This window comes from Lytechinus variegatus, chromosome 8 (genome assembly GCF_018143015.1).
Source record: "Lytechinus variegatus isolate NC3 chromosome 8, Lvar_3.0, whole genome shotgun sequence".
In the NCBI taxonomy this organism is placed as follows: domain Eukaryota; kingdom Metazoa; phylum Echinodermata; class Echinoidea; order Temnopleuroida; family Toxopneustidae; genus Lytechinus; species Lytechinus variegatus.
The window spans coordinates 39,713,347-39,730,100 of record NC_054747.1 but is presented as its reverse complement, the minus strand read 5'-3'; the positions used below and the strand labels follow the sequence as shown (position 1 = coordinate 39,730,100).

Below are 16,754 nucleotides of genomic sequence, written 5' to 3'. Positions count from 1 at the left end.
AATCAAAATATGATAATGATCATGGCCATCCTGTAGGCATACATTTAACCATTTCAATAGGTGGTTATCATTCGAATAAAATGCTTAGGGATGCATCGTGAGATGCATAATGAGATGGATTATTTGGACACTCATTTTCAAGACGAAGCTGTCCAATCAAGAGCGTGCAAGGGCGATAGGAATGCATTCTGGGCAGTCATGTAGACTAGTGGCTCGATATTTCCAAGTTTCACCAACAACAATTTCAAATTTGAACCAGCGGTATTTGGCTACTGATGAAGTTAGAGACCGCCCTAGGAGTGGTCGACCTAGGGCCACCACCCCTGCAGAAGATGGGAGGTTATAAATGATGCTTGCGTTGAGGAGATTTGTCACTGTACCAACTATCGGATCTGAAATTCATTGACTAACTTTGACTTTGACTAACAAGAACTTTATTTGCTGAGTGTATATTTACATTGGTTTAAACAATATCATTCAAGGCTTACATTTTATGTACTAATTGATTACTCTGTGTTGATTTAATGATAACTCATTCTATATCTTTGTCGACAGGTTTCAAGGTTCCCATTGAACTTGAAACTTATACCCCTTACATTCATTTTAATTTCTGTTAAATGCGTATCCATCGAACCCACAACCACATATACATGTTTTCTGTAATATTGGTGAATTCAGCTTGAAAGGAAATTAACAACGCTGCTATTGATACATCAGAGTAAGTGCAGGCAAATTCCTTATTTATTCTTCAATGACCCTCATCTCTTTACCCTGAGCAAGCATTTCATCACTGTGAACACGGTGAAAGAAGAAATATTCTTCGATTGTTCAAAGAAAGGATGAATAAGAATGGCAAAAGAACTGAAACATTCGTGGCATCTTCATGTTCTACAACCCCTCCGGTTTTAGCAATTGTTTGAGTTGAATCACCAAATATATTTTGGGTTCAACCGCCCTTAATCAGGTGGGGTTTCGAGTTTTAGTGAACACTTATGACAGCAGCTTCGATCACGAGAGTTAAAATTTACATTATCAATAGTAATTTGATTTTGATATTGACACTGGCAGATCCGGGGGGGGGCAAAGCCGGTCCGTGCCCCCTTTTTAGAAGCACAATTAAAATTTTTAATGTAAAATGCCGTTAAAACAGAAGTGTGCCCCTCATTTGAAAATGAAGACCTTTATTTTGCTCGTAGATTGTTTCGTGGACGAAAGATCCTTATTTTTTGGTTAAAACCTTTTTGCTTGTTGATTTTTTTTCTTTGGGAAAATCTGCCCCCTTTTTTGAAAATCCTGGATCCGCCCCTGCACATCTCACAAGGTAAATAATTTGTCAGTTAATATTTTCTGATTTCATGCAAGTGAATTTTATAAGAAAATGAGAAGTAGTATGTTTTCTTTTTTATTTTTTTTCAGAAGCTGGTGAGCTTCCTCGAAAGATGTGACAATAGTACATCCAGATCTCAAGATAATAAGTTCCACCTTCACCAACAGAAACCATTTAATTGCTCAGGATTATACTTTATGACTCAATAATTCGATCTCTGAATATCTCTTTACTTCACGGTATTTCACCAAAAAAATCAAGGATTACCTGCAACAGTCTTCTCGGCCATAGGAATATTCTGAATTGATATCTCTTGAGCTGAAGTGAAGCATAACAAAAACCCATGACATATCTCCGGTTGATACTACAGAGCAGTAAACCAAGCCAACCCTCTAGACATCTGTGGACATCAAGACACATATTGGGAGAGACTTTCATCCATATGCTACATACGTTTCACTACGATTTAAATCATTTTGTGTGTAGACCGTTGTATTTTAGTTTGTTACGTGTCATTCCGATGCTATTTAAATCCTACATTTTGGTTATCTATATGTTTTATATGTTGATGAGTATTGTGTAATTCAATCCAAGATTACATTCTTTATCTTAAAGTCTGAATTGCTACAGCACCATGGTAAAACTCATTATTTTAATCACTTTACTTATTAATCATATAGTGTATGAATCTGAAGGAATATTCTTGAGGCAAGGTCAAGAGGCCAACTTGATTTTCCCGTATCCATGTGATAGTACGAAAGTTACATTACAACAATCTAACAGATTGCCACTTTATAGGTCAACAAACATGACAGAAGGGTCATCACTGTCTTTGCCTGCGAATCAGGCCCAGAGATTTGAGGTTAAGAATATGATTGTCAATAGTAGCTGCTCCCTGGATCTTACAATAAGAGATCTAATGAACGATGATCAAGGAACATACATTTTGTTTGTATATAAGAATGGTGACATAATAGGTGATGATACACATAGGATATACCTGAAGGTAGACTATCCTCCTGGTAAGGCCTCATGTGTTGTAGGTGACGATAAGGGTGGAGATTGGGTGGCAGTAGACTGTACAGCTAATGCTGGTAGTCTACCAGGAAAGATTGAATGCTATCAAGATGGTCTATGGATGCCTCCCCTGACAAAGCCTATTGAAACTGGCTCTCTTTTGAAACAGACTCTTCTCATTAGAAAATCACAGCCAGTATTTTGTTGCTCTTCTATTCGGCAGGAAGATAAATCAAGATGTGCATGTGATGATTGTGCATTGTTTCTACAGAATATCCATAGCACAGACCCATGCCCTACCGAACCAATCGTGACAAAAATACCAACAATAAGTACAATAATAAGTACAAAAAATAAGTACAAGCCAACAGACGTGGCAGCAATTATGATGTCTACTGTTTTCGTCTTGTCAACATCTACTAATGAAATGAAAAACACCAGAAAAGAACCAAAAGCAGTTATCATATATTCTTTGATAATACCTGCAGCCATAATTTCATTTATTTTAATCATCTACTTTGTCCGGAATAAAGCAAGTCGGGGCAATGTTGGTCAGAAGACCATCGAAACACCTATATACGGGCCTATACTGAAAAACGTGCCAAATGTGTAATGGAGAAACAGATTACAAATCATTGTTATCAGCCCCTTAAACATGTTAAACGGTCTGCTGAGATATCTGATGAATTTGGTATAAACAGAAATGAAAGTAGAGCCATGACGATGTGAGGAAACGTGAGCTTCATCTCCTGGTAAATTTATACAAAATGAAATTACCTATCCATTCCTTGAGATATGTGGGGCCCGTTCCATACAGGACTTGTAACTGTTGTAACTATGCCATTGTGGCAACTACCATGGTAACCTTGATTATGATTGGCTGGTGAGCCCTGTTACCATGGTAGTTGCCATAATGACAAAGTTACATGAGTTGCAAGTCCTTTATGAAACGGGACCCTTATCTAAATAAATGCATGCCAATGGCAGATTTGCACGTACTTGTATGCATTCAATTACTAAATGTATTTAACATTTTTAGATGAAAATACAATGATTAAAGAATTTCCATCCTCACCGCAGAGTTATCTTTGATTTTCAAAAAGTGCCAAGATTATGATGAAGTAAAAAAACACCATATGTTTGGTAATCAAATGGATTGAAATTGTTGATTCAATCATTTGTTTCTATTGTTCTGACTGTGTTCTAGAAGAGTATCCTCACAATAATGAACAGTGCAATCCAGGTGTGTATCGACAGGCAGGTACTATAGAATAATTTCTGGACATGCTTTTTTTCGATATCTCTTTATTACAAGTCGGATGCATCAGATGCAGACAACTTAAATGAAGATAAATGTTCCTTCATCAATAGATTTACAGTGAGAGTACGAAAAGTAAAGAGTCAATAAAAAATGTAAAAATGTGAATAAGGTCAAATAAGTTCTTTGTCATATAGTTGCGTCACATTTTTTCTTCTTTGTATCTGAGTGCAATATCATAATTTTTATCATTTAAAAAGAAATCAAAATATCTGACAAACTGATAGAGATATAAAAAGATAAGGAAAAAATATAATGCTACATAAACATCTATGTGCCTATATTGGGAATATCAGAATGATTTCCTCGTATATCTTGTTCTTTCATCAATTTACCTTTTACAATTTATGATGTTATTTCTAGATATTAAATGTTTTATTGTGCCTATGTTGGGAATATCAGAATGATTTCCTTTTGTGTCTTGTACTTTCTTCAATTTACCTTTTACAATTTATGATGATAATTATGATGTCTACTGCTTTCGTCTTGTCGACATCCACTTCAAATGCAACGAAAAAATCAGATATGAATCAAAAGCAGCTATCGTATATTCTTTTATAATACCTGTAGCCATTTTATCATTTCTCATGAACACTACTTTGTCTTCATTAAAATAAGTCAAGGTAATGTTGCGTGTAAAATTCCATCTACATCGAAAAACTTGCATATTGACAAAACTGAAAAATGTGTAATGGAGAAACCGAATACAGCACATCCCACAATCTGCAGAGATATCTGGCAAGTTTGATATAAACAGAAATGAAAGCTGTACCAGTAGAGACACGGCAATGTGATTCTCTAACAAGATTTTTTTTGGTTGTATTGTATATTTCAAACTTAAAGATTTATATTACATGTATTTCAATTATCATGATTATTACTACGCCTCACACACTGTAAATAGTTAAGGCACATAATATCTTTTTTCTTTAAGTAAGCGTTAGTTATGACTTTTCAGCATTTAAAAAAATATTTTTGTATGTATTTCATATATCCAAAGGTGTGACAACGGCTCAAGCATCTGCTTACATGTATATTGTCATACCACTGCATGTCTGCAACCTTGGTATAATCAGTTAAGTAAGATCATCAGTATACGTTATTATTATGTAGAATTTAATGCATTTGATTTTGTGATGGTCACACTATGTACATTGTCATGACATGCAGAAACGAATAAATGAATAAATAATTTTTGGTGTGACATGGTTTCACAATATGTTACGTAGCTAGCTTCAGAACTTTGTACCCCTGCATCAAATTTGGTATTAAACATTGTACGAGTCTTAGAGAAAAAAAAAACAATGAAATGTTACGGGGAGATTTTCTTTTGCGTTACAATCGTAAAAATGTCGGGGGGGGGGAACTGCTCCCCCCGGCTGGAGAGGGTTAAGAAGTTCAGAAAAGTCCATTGTCAAAATCTGTAGATTTTTAGTTTTTCCTAGGCAAACTACAGTCAGCTAACAAACAGTCGATAAAACAATTTGCAAGGCTACTTTGAAATATTGTCATTCTCTGTTTAGTTTTATATTCATTTTATAAATCGTTGATTATTGATGATCACATTGTTTATTAATGCTGCTTACAATGCATATTCATTTTCATTGATTTGTATGGTTAGCATTTTATATCTATGCTATCTAATTGAGTTGATAAATGAAATAAATCAAACGTGAAACTTGTCAAAGTCGTTTTTGGTGTCATAAATGACTTATCACAACCACGATATCTTGATGCAGATAAAACCTGTGAAACAAAACTTATAACAAAAAGTCTTCAAAAGCGTGGTAATGGAAAGTCTATTGAAAATTCACTCGCAGCCTATAATGATTATAGCCCCCTTTTTACAAAACAATTAAATACAAGAATATATAACAATAAATTGCACAATCAAACAAAACTCAAGAAATAAAAATGTTGTAATATTTCTAAAAAACAAACAAACTTGCCTAGTAAAATAGATACGTAGAGGGATTTGGCGTATAAAAAGAGAATATTAATTTTAGTACACACGTCACAATTTTCAGGTAAAACTACAAAAGCGTGAGAAACCTAAAAGCGGAAGTATCTACAGCAATTGGAAGAGAGACTAGAAAATAAAGAGAAAGGGAGAGAGGGGGATGAGAAGGAGGTGCGAAGAAGGGGAAAAATACATCACAGATATGACACATCATTCATCAATAAGCACACTGATTTTAAAGTGACAAACTTTTGAAATCATTATCTGTTATATCTGTACAATATATAAAAAAAATTATAATAATTTAAATACCTGGTCCCACTGGCCGACGGCCACAAGACGTATTCACAACGGAAACAGCGGACAAGCAAAATCTTCTGTTTCTGTTTGTGGTAACTCCCGTAGGAACTCGGCAGGACAGCATTTTGCTGGTAAATTCTTGAGGTGGTTCCATCTGTTTTCATCCGCTCCAGACAATGGACAAAATGGGCGAATAATGAAATCACAGTGGATTGATGCTCGATGGACATCGAGCGTATGAAACACGGATGCAAAGAGCACCCCACGTTTTCCAACGGATGGCAAGATTCCTTTTCATTTTACATCCTCTCTGCATCCGTAGGAACAAGCCTAAACAAATGGTTCAATTGTTGAGTTATAAAATACCTGATTGTCAAGGATCTTATATTTTGGAATGATATTCGATTATACATAAACCAGTAAGTTTTGATTAAGTATATAAAACAATATTCATTATGTAATTACGCAATATATAACCAAAATAATATCTGGCGATTGCATACCGGCAACTTAGATATTCGCCATTCTGCTTATGGTAGCTAATAAGCATGACTAAGACTTAGACCGGAGTTAAACGTGAAATTGGCAAGTGGGAAATAAGCTACATAATACAAAAATAAAGTTGTATTCAATCAGGCTATCACATCGTTTCCAAGAGTCACATAATTTCCAGAAAAAAAGTAAATATCTTGTAGCAATTCATTTCATCGTGCCTTCAGCTTTGAAATCGTGGCAGAATTACCGAAAGTAATTAACGATATTATGAAACAATGCATTTAATCATGCTGCCACCATATTTCCTTTAGTAACATATTCTCCTGAAAGTAAATACCCTGCATAACAATTCATTTCATCTTGCCTCCAGATTTGATATGTTACGTCTTACATCTGCTTTGCATCCGCAAGTGCAGTGGGACCGGGCCTTAATAAGGTCTTAACTGTTAAAAAACCCTGATTTGACATAAAAAAAAAATTTTGCAGAAAGCAATAACAGAATCATTCTGTAAATTCATTAAACAGGAATTTTTCTACAATTTAACAGAATAGGTCTGTTTAAAAAGGGGGAAATTGTGTTTTATTTAAGGAAATTTGTAAGGTTCCATACGCCAAATACAAATACCCTGTAATTTTACATGGTATAATGTAAGATTACAGGTGTTCTCGAGACTCTGCTCCAAAAACCTCTTTATTTTAAAGATGAATTTTCTAACAGTGTAGTCCCTCTGAATTTACGGATGCAAAGCGGATGTAAAACGTAAAAAAAATCTTGTCATCAGTTGGAAAACGCTATGCACCCGCATCGTTTGCTAATTGCATACGTGCTACATACGCTCTTTCCATCGATCATCCGCCCCCCTGTGATTTCATCCCGGAAAACAGTTTTGAGATGAACGAAACATATAGAACAGATAAACGATGTGAATCCATAACATACGAGCGACAAACATTCCATGTCCGATTTCATCCGTCAAATTTGATCTTTATCCTGTCTGCATCACTAGCGTACCTAAGGAGGGGGGGGGGGGCGACTGCCCCCCTGACGAGTCACAACTGATGCAGGGGACGTACCCCTGCCCCCTGACGAGCTTTGAGAAGCAAAATTAATAATTTGTAATGTAAAAATGCAATGAAAACAGACGTGCCCCCTCATTTTTACTTGAAGACCTTTTTTTTGCTTGACAATTTTTTCCGCGGACGAAATATCCTCAAAAATTTTTTGCCCCCTTTTGAAAAATCATGGGTACGCCGCTGCTCTGCATCCTCGCAACTCAGATCCACTGAAGCTGAACTACGGAAAGAGGGAGGAAAGATTGTACATGGAACGTCTAGAAAGGATGTAAGCGTATGAAGCTCGTACAGTAAATAAAGCCTTAAACCCGAATTAACCCAGTCGGAACCGTCATACACCTCCTTCCGTTTTCATCTGCAAGGTTTCCGATGAACAAAACTTTAACATCTGCGCTACATTCTACCATATTCGTTCCTTTCCGTCATGTTTTCGTCATTTTTGTCCATTTCTTGAGAGGATAATTTTGCTCGTTCGCCGTGTCCCTTATGAATGTATTTTGTATCCGTCGGGCAGTGGGACCAGTGAGGGCGCCGTTTCATAAAACTGTTCGTAAGTTAAGAGCTACTTTAAAAAACGACTGGTGAAGCTTTCTTACGCGCTAAACTATCACCAATTCAATATATAATTTACCACAAGAAAGGATCACCAGTCGTTCTTAAAGTCGCTCTTAACTTATGGACAGTTTTTTTTAAACACCCACCAGTACTGACCGCACAGAAACGTTGTTAGCGCTAACAATTCGCTAACAGAGGCCCTGTTACAACTGGTAATGTGGCAGGGATGCCAAATATTACAACAATGCATTACAGACACACTGAAATCAATGTTTTGACTTCACAATCCGGTACAGGCCTTTAGATTAAAGTCCCCAATGCTGGTGATGACGAAAGCGATGTTGAAAGGCGATGGATAATTACAGTTATTGTAGTGAGTTGAAATGTCTGCAAAGACGAAGTTGATGATGATAAACAGTTGATTTCAGCAATCCATGTGTTGAAGAATATTCTTTTTAACAGGTTCGTGATTTTGATGAGAACTGAAAATTCCTTTCTCTAAATAATTGCAAACATTTCATTCATAGTGTGCAAATAATTCCACATGAGTTCTGATCTGATGCAAGAAACTACCAGCTTTTATGAATAAATTTGTACTATAGTGCGTATCAAAAAAAGTTTACACTTAGAATAAGCCCTAGGAATTAAAAAATACAACATGTGGGCATTTTTTCACTTATAAATCTTGGGTTTTGGTCTCATCTATCCAATGAAAGTAAAAGTTTTGACAGAATGTTACACTTGAGTGAGCACTGTCCATTTTTGTAAAGCTCGCAGAAATATGTTTGCGCAGAAATGCTTGTTTTCACGCTGTGTCAAAGGGAAAGGGCGAAATCAAACTTACCCTGTGAAACATTTCTTGTTCATTTCCCTTGCACTTTTATTCAATTAAAATTAAACGGATACATTCAAGCATTTTGTAACAATTTTGCCACCCAAATTAAAATTTTAACATTTAGTAAGCACAATCATTACCGTTTTTGAGCCAGCTGGACCTGAGGACATAACCGAATCTGAACAAAAGTTTAAATCAGACATCTCCAGCATTTTTTTCACCAAGTTTTTATCATTGAAAGTGGTTTACATTTCATTTTCCATCTAAAACTTGTCTCTCTACACTTTTTCCCAAGTTCGACAATGACTAACTAAATGAAAATCAAGACTAAGCCTTTTCATGTAAATCACAGCTCAGAGTAAAGCAAATAACGTCTCGATGACCTCGGTGTGTGGAGGAGTGGGATGGGGCGAAATGCACTCGTCGAAGTGTTTTGAGCAAGGAAACAAAAGTTAAAAGGTAAAAGATATCTTCAAATCAATTTTACTAACTAAATTCCATGTGTTCTTCATGATTAAGGTGTTCTTTTATTTGCATAACTATTTCAAAGTTCTGCGCAAATAATTTTTCACTAAATTTTCACAAGTGAGTTGTTATCACTCAAGCGGAAATATTTTTTGACAGTTATATCGTCATTTGCTTAAATGGATCTGTACCAATGTTTAAATGTGGAAAAATCTTCAGGATATTACAAATGTGTCAATTTACAGGATGTTTTCAATGTGTAAACTTTTTTTGATACGCACTGTATACTTGAAGCTTCTAGTATTGTCTTTGATACGAACATTCTGCTTCTTTCTGGAATAGTGCAACTTTACATCTCTTAGGGCCTTTTTCACACGTGATTTTTTTAAGTGTAAACAAAGTATCTTTTGTCTGGTGAAAACGATTATTTTGAAGCATATTTTGCATCAAAAGTTCCACCTACATCACATTTTTTAATACATTCAAACACATGTCTTAAAAGAATGATTCTTCTTGTTTACAATGATGCCAAAATTGTGAAATTTGATATATATTTAGAGCATTTTCACACGTAAATCTTGAATAATCATTGTAATGATGATTGCAATTCGTCTTTAGAATCGTCGGACATTTCACACGCTCACTTGAAAATTGTGATTTGAATTCGAATTCCCGAGCGAAGGCGGTATTTGTCCTTGATGACTTATATTTCACTGGAATCATGATTCAAATTACGATTTGTTTTTTACCATGTGAAAGGGCGGAAAGAAGGCTCAAGAATGACCTCAGTGAAATTCCCTGCCACTAGACTCTATTGTCTGCTAATTTTACATTACAAAGATACCAAAGAATCTGCGTCATGTAATATGCGAATAAATCAAAGTGTTGTGTTGTCTCTGGAAGTTGATTTGAAAAAAGGAGAAAATCCAACAAGTAAAACACCGAAGATTTCATCAAAATCGGATGTAGAATAAGAAAGTTATGACATTTTAAAGTTTCGCTTAATTTCACAAAACAGTTATATGCACATCCTGGTCGGTATGCAAATTGGCAGACTGCTGACGTCACCCACTCACTATTTCTTTTGTATTTTATTATATGAAATATGAAATATTCTAATTGTCTCCTCCTTGTCAAGTAAAACAAAGTATTATTTCTCCCTGAACATGTGTAATTACCATTATTTGAATAGTTTATGGTTAAATTAGGTTGGTCCTTATTGTCAAATCTGTAAAAATTGAAATATTGTATTATTCAAACAATAAAAAAAAGAAATAGTGAGTGATGGACATCATTGCCTCTCTCATTTGAATATCGCTGAGTTGTGCATTTAACTGTTTTGTGAAAAATAAACTTGAAAATGTCGTAACTGTCTTATTTTACATCCAATTTCGATGAAATTTGCAGCGTTATGTTTGTTTGATTTTTCTCTATCATGTCTATTAGTCCAGGATAGGCCACATAGAAACTTGACCAAACCTTGTTTTTTATATATACAATATTTTTTGATGGTTTCTTGTCAATTCGAGGGTGCTGATTACGAATCTGAATGAATCCACTCGTGTAACCTTGAGCATTTTCCGCAAATTGGCAAAATCCAATATGGGCGTCAAAATACGCAAATTACCCATGAAAATCCTAAAATTGTCCGCACATTGGCTATGAAATGCATGGAAGCGTGTGGCAGGAGTAAAATACACTCTGAAAAAATAATTTTTGACAAAATATTTATTTTCCTGATATTCAAAATGGCCGCCATAGTCTGTTGTATACTCTATTATGAACAATATGAATAGGGAAAACTAATTTTCAATAAAATGAGCACTGCACAGCAAAAAATCGCGATGTATGAACGAAGTAATATATGCAAATCATTAGCACTAACGAGATATACCATTTATTATGTCACAAATGGGAAGATTTCGGTATTTTGATATCTAAAATGGCCGTCACTAGCTCAAACAGTATTGCGTACGATGGCAATGGGGGCCAAAAAAAATCACAAGAGCGATCACTGAAATGCATATTATTAAGATTAAACGAGTGGAATACTGACTAAAAACATAATTGTTAACGAAATATATTATTAATATGCCATGTATGTGATGAATGTTGTATTTTGATATTCAAAATGGCTGCCAAAGACCCTAAAAGTATTATCCACAATGAGGAAGTGGGGCAAAGAAATCACAAGAGTGATCAATAAAATGCATATATATGTGATAAATTAATGGGATACCGTTTAAAAACATATTTTCTAACGAAATATATCATTCAGGTTTAAAGTTTGTGTTAAATACTGTATTTTTACTTTCAAAATGGCCGCCAGAGACATTAACAGTATTATGCACAATGCAAAGTGGGAAACCAATATTCACAGGAGTGAGCACCATAAGTACAGGTATTAGTGATATATGAGTAAAATGTTGTCTGAAAGCATAATTTCTATTAAGAGATATAATTTATTCTGCCAGTTGATAAATACTGTTATTGGAAAGTCAAAATGGCCGCTACAGGCCCTTACGATATTATGCACAATGTGAATGGGAACAAACTTTTTCAGCAGAATTTGGCTTTGCTTGGCCAAATGGTGATTTATGAGTGAAATGTCGTCTGAAAACATGTTTTATAACAAAATATATCATATCTTATGTAATTTAGGTGATAGATGCTCTATTTCAGCATTCAAAATGGGCACCAGTGGCATAAAGAGTATTATAATACACGAAATAGATGCAAATTTCATCCTCCTCTGTGTCGAACTGAGCTAGCCAAATCAACCATTTTTTATCAGTGCCCTATACTGTGGAACAATCTACCTGTTAAACTTCAGACAGCAAAGACATGTAAACTTTTCAACTTTAATTACAAACGACACTTACTTTACACTGAGCAACCCCTTTCTCTTGACAAATAATCATAGCCTCTCCCTCTCTGTTTCTTTCCTCCTTCTTTCCTCTCCTGTCTTATGCTATATGGATGTATTTTTATGATTATGTGTATGTATTATGTTTTATGTATTATGTATTACGTACTATGTGCACTTATGAATGTTATATTGGGCCATCCAAACAAGCCTGATGAGCTTTCATTTGGTCCACCACTACTTTTAAAATGTATTTGTATATTGCTTTGTACATAATTAAATTTTGTGGAAATAAATGAAATGAATTTTTTTTTATGTACAATGGCAATGGCCGGGGCAAAAAAGGTGACAAAAGTGAGCACTAAAATGCATATTATTAAGATAAACGAGTGGAATACTGACTAAAAACATCATTGTTAATATGCCATTTATGTGATAAATGCTGTATTTTGACATTAAAATTGGCCGCTATAATCCCTATATTTATCATGTACAATGCGAATGGAGAAACTAATTTTCACAAGAGTGAGAATCATAAATTACATATGACTGTGATATACGAGTAAAATATTGACTTTATAGTCGATTTGACAGTCTCATAGGCTCAATACACCAACCTAGAAATGTTCTTTCCGATGAAGTTTTTTTTCTTGATTCGTGTTCGTATGGGGTCCTAGAACAAATTCAGCTTGGTTGCCCAAAGTTGCCGTTTGGGCAATTTTGCTAATTTGCATAAATCCAAAATGGCCGCCAGATGCAATCTTGAAAACCTAACTTTTGAACCCCTGTCCACAAAATGATGAGTAATGACTCGTTTTAGGGGTTTAGAGATGTGAAGAACCGATTTCTGTAATCATTTTTGCAATATAATGTCATCTTCAGGTCAAATCCAAGATGGCCGCCATATGACGCCATCTTGAAATATCAATTGTTGAACCTTTTGCCCCAGAATCATGAATAATAACTCTATTCATGAGTCATTTGGTATGTTGATTCAATTCATGCAGTTATTTTGCACAAAGGATAATCTTCAGATCAAATCCAAGATGGCCGCCAACCGCCATCTTGAAAAATTATAGTCCGAGGCTGATACGTGTTAGAACTAATGTAAATGGATTTCAGTAAGAATACTAATTTCTTTTATTAATTCTCAAGTTCAAGGTCAAGGTGAAGTTACATCTTAGATGTCAGATTTCAACATTAATTGCTCAACTTAGAATGAATCCTCTTTAGGTTTGGGCTATGATCCATTTCGAGTCTATTTTTATTTTTTAAGGTCTATACCTTTGTACTGAATAGGCTTTTAGGGTCTTATTTGAATTTGAAAGTGTTTTATCAATATTTTTTTTTCTAAATCAATGTGTCCAATGATTGGTAGGCATCAGTTTGCATTAAAAGACGATGGTGTAGCGCTAGGCCTTACATTTTCGAGAGTGACTATAGAGCTCCACTCTAGAGTGGCAGTCTCTAGAGCAAATTTTTACAGATGAAGGAGGATGGCGCTGAGACACGTTTATATAGAGATGCTGTCCTAGCCTTCCTCCTAGGCCTTTGGTCTGGCAATTTAGCATTCCAATTATTTTCTGACGTCTTGACCCCTGTACTAAGTAGCTCTCCATAGAATGGAGACTATCATCTACACCTTCATAAGTGTTAGTGTCTATGCCGGCAAGTTATATGGGCTTATTTCGAAAGGGTGGGTGCTGTCGCGTTAGGGTGCGTCAACGCGAACGCGAAGATTCGTCCAAAGCCCCCCCGGTTTGGCCGAAAGGGTGCGTTGGGAGCGCCACGTCGCGTCGCGTTCACTGGAACGCGCCCTTTCGTCCAAAGCCCCCCCCCGGTTTGGACGAAAGGGTGTGTTTGATAATAATGAATAAATAACTACAAATATTTATAAGAAAGCTGAACAAACAAAAAAGACGAGTGATATGTGAAATTTGCATAGGAACATAAATCATCATATGGCACAAACATTCTTTTTAAGGTAAAAAAAAAAACAACGACGGCATGCTGCATGAGGATTTTTCGGTGGAAATGTTTTATGGTGTAATATTGATACATGTAAAAATTATGACTGATTTCAAGGTACTTTCAAATAAAAAAAAGTAACTTACCTTCAATTTTATACTTTGCAGGTGTGTATTTATTACAAAGGAAAACATTCGTATACCTGGAGATATTTGGTGTCCCCCAAATTATAAAACTTACGGCAGATGTGTCCTGGAAGGGCAAGGCACAAAATTGATGTCGGGTCAGCTTTCACAACGGTTAACTCTTCAGACCCGACCTTACTATATTTTACACTTGAGACCCTGCCTCAGTATATTTTGTGAGATGTATCTGTTGTGTATGTGTGCGTGTTGTGTGTATAATGATAATAATAATACTTATAATATTAAAAATAATAACAATAATAATAATAATACTTATAATAATGATAATAATAATAATTTTCACCCCAAAGAGTGAATTTATGGAAATGAATTTGGAGTGAAAAATTGGCGCCAAGTGGCGTATTGCAAGGGTGGGTATCTGATTTTATTATCATTATTATTATTATTATTAATATTATTATTATTATTATTGTCATTATTATTATTATCATAATTATTATTATCATTATTATTATTATCATTATTATTCTTAGTTGAACTTTTCTTTCTTTTCCTCAAATTGTCAATGCTTTAAATGATTGAAAATCCACTATTTTACGTGCAAATTGGCAATGTTTGACAAAATACCTTATATTCAGCTTTCTTATAAATATTTGTATTTATTTATTCATTATTATTAAACACACCCTTTCGTCCAAACCGGGGGGGGCTTTGGACGAAAGGGCGCGTTCCAGTGAACGCGACGCGACGTGGCGCTCCCAACGCACCCTTTCGGCCAAACCGGGGGGGGGGGGGGGGCTTTGGACGAATCTTCGCGTTCGCGTTGACGCACCCTAACGCGACAGCACCCACCCATTCGACATAAGCCAGTTATATGTCACGTTTACAGGTGTCTTTGTAACGGAGGTGTGATCTACCGATGGGGTGAGACCAATCACACAGCTCACCTTACCTTGGCGAATCCAAGAAGGGATTTGCCAAGGTTTCATGCGGCAAACATGCCCCAACCACCTGAGGCGCCTTTGACTATTAAAGGAGCGATAATAAGCTTTTGATGCCAGCACGTACGCTGAAGGGCCTCTGTATTTTTCACTTTGTCCTGCCATTTAACGTGCATGATACATCCGAGGCAGCTGACATGGAAGGTGTTTTCATAGCCACTTTTCTTGGTCGGCGTACGTTTTCAAGGACTTACTTCCGTGCAGGAGCTTGGCCATGACTGTGACAGATTTTACAATCCCGATGCTTATCTGCTTGTCCTGTGAAAGGGGGCAAGAGACATATAGTCGGTCCAAAGTAGATGAGGAGTTCACTACAACCAGACGAAATCTTCCCATTTATGATAAAAATGATATATCTCGTTAGTGATAATGATTTGCTTTTATCACTTCGTTAGTACATCGCGTTTTTTGCAGTTTAGTGCTCACTTTTGTGAGAGCTAGTTTTCCCTATTCATATTGTACATAATAGAGTATACAATGGACTATGGCGGTCATTTTGAATATGAGGAAAATAAATATTTTGTCAAAATATATTATTTCACGGCGTTTCTCACTCCTGACACACAATTTCATGCATTTCGTAGCTAATGTGCGGACAATTTTAGGATTTTTATAGGTTATTTGCATATTTGGCGGCCATATTGGATTTTGCCAATTTGCAGAAAATGCTCAAGGTTACACGAGTGGCATCATTCAGATTCGTAATTAGCACCCTCGAATTGACAAGAAACCATCAAAAAATATTGTATATATTAAAAAACAAGGTTACGCCTCTTCTATCCTGGACTATATCGATTCAAATCAACATTTTCTGGGGTGGACTTGACCTTTAAATGGGTGATTTTCCGCTTTTAAATGTTTGTGCTGAATAAATATACGAAATAAAAAGCATTGTAATGAAATGGGTTCTATTCCGTGTTTAGAAAATTATCTTTGATTGATTTATAATGTTTGTGTCGTAGCTGGTGATATTACATGGATGCTTCTACACTCATATAAATGTAGGAAAGTTAAGCATGTTTTGTACATTTTTTTGTAATAATTATGTCCTGGAGAGTTTTAGCTGATCAGTTTGGTTATCACTAGCTGGAGAAAAATAAACGCTTTATTTTGATATGTCGTTAATGCATATCCGATTGCGGAGACCAAAGTTAATGCTCATCTAAGATTGTACCAGAAGTTAACCGTAACATTAAGTTTGTTAACTCATAAGGCTTTATTTGCCAATAGTCTGTTGATATGCCGCGCCCACAGAGTGCATTGCACGTAAAATATGCAGATTGACTTGTATTTGCTATCCAATTATAAAGCTGGATGAGTACGAAATGATTTATATGATCGGTCGCATGTCTTTCCATCAGGAAACCTAGGATGGACTTCTACTCCTAGGCGACGACTGTGGTGAGATATCCTTGTATGTTGGGTCT

General features: G+C 35.6%; 1 protein-coding gene across 1 annotated transcript; it reads left to right on the top strand.

Annotated features, from left to right (window-relative positions):
• The first annotated feature begins 1,961 nt into the window (after positions 1-1,961).
• On the top strand, positions 1,962-2,957 carry LOC121419732. Its single transcript, XM_041614190.1, has one exon. The coding sequence runs from the start codon at positions 1,962-1,964 to the stop codon at positions 2,955-2,957; it is 996 nt and encodes a 331-aa protein (XP_041470124.1).
• Positions 2,958-16,754: the final 13,797 nt, after the last annotated feature.

What these genes read in the sequence shown, in the direction of transcription:
- LOC121419732 (XM_041614190.1), top strand. Translation starts at nt 1,962, where the DNA reads ATGGTAAAACTCATTATTTTAATCACTTTACTTATTAATCATATAGTG.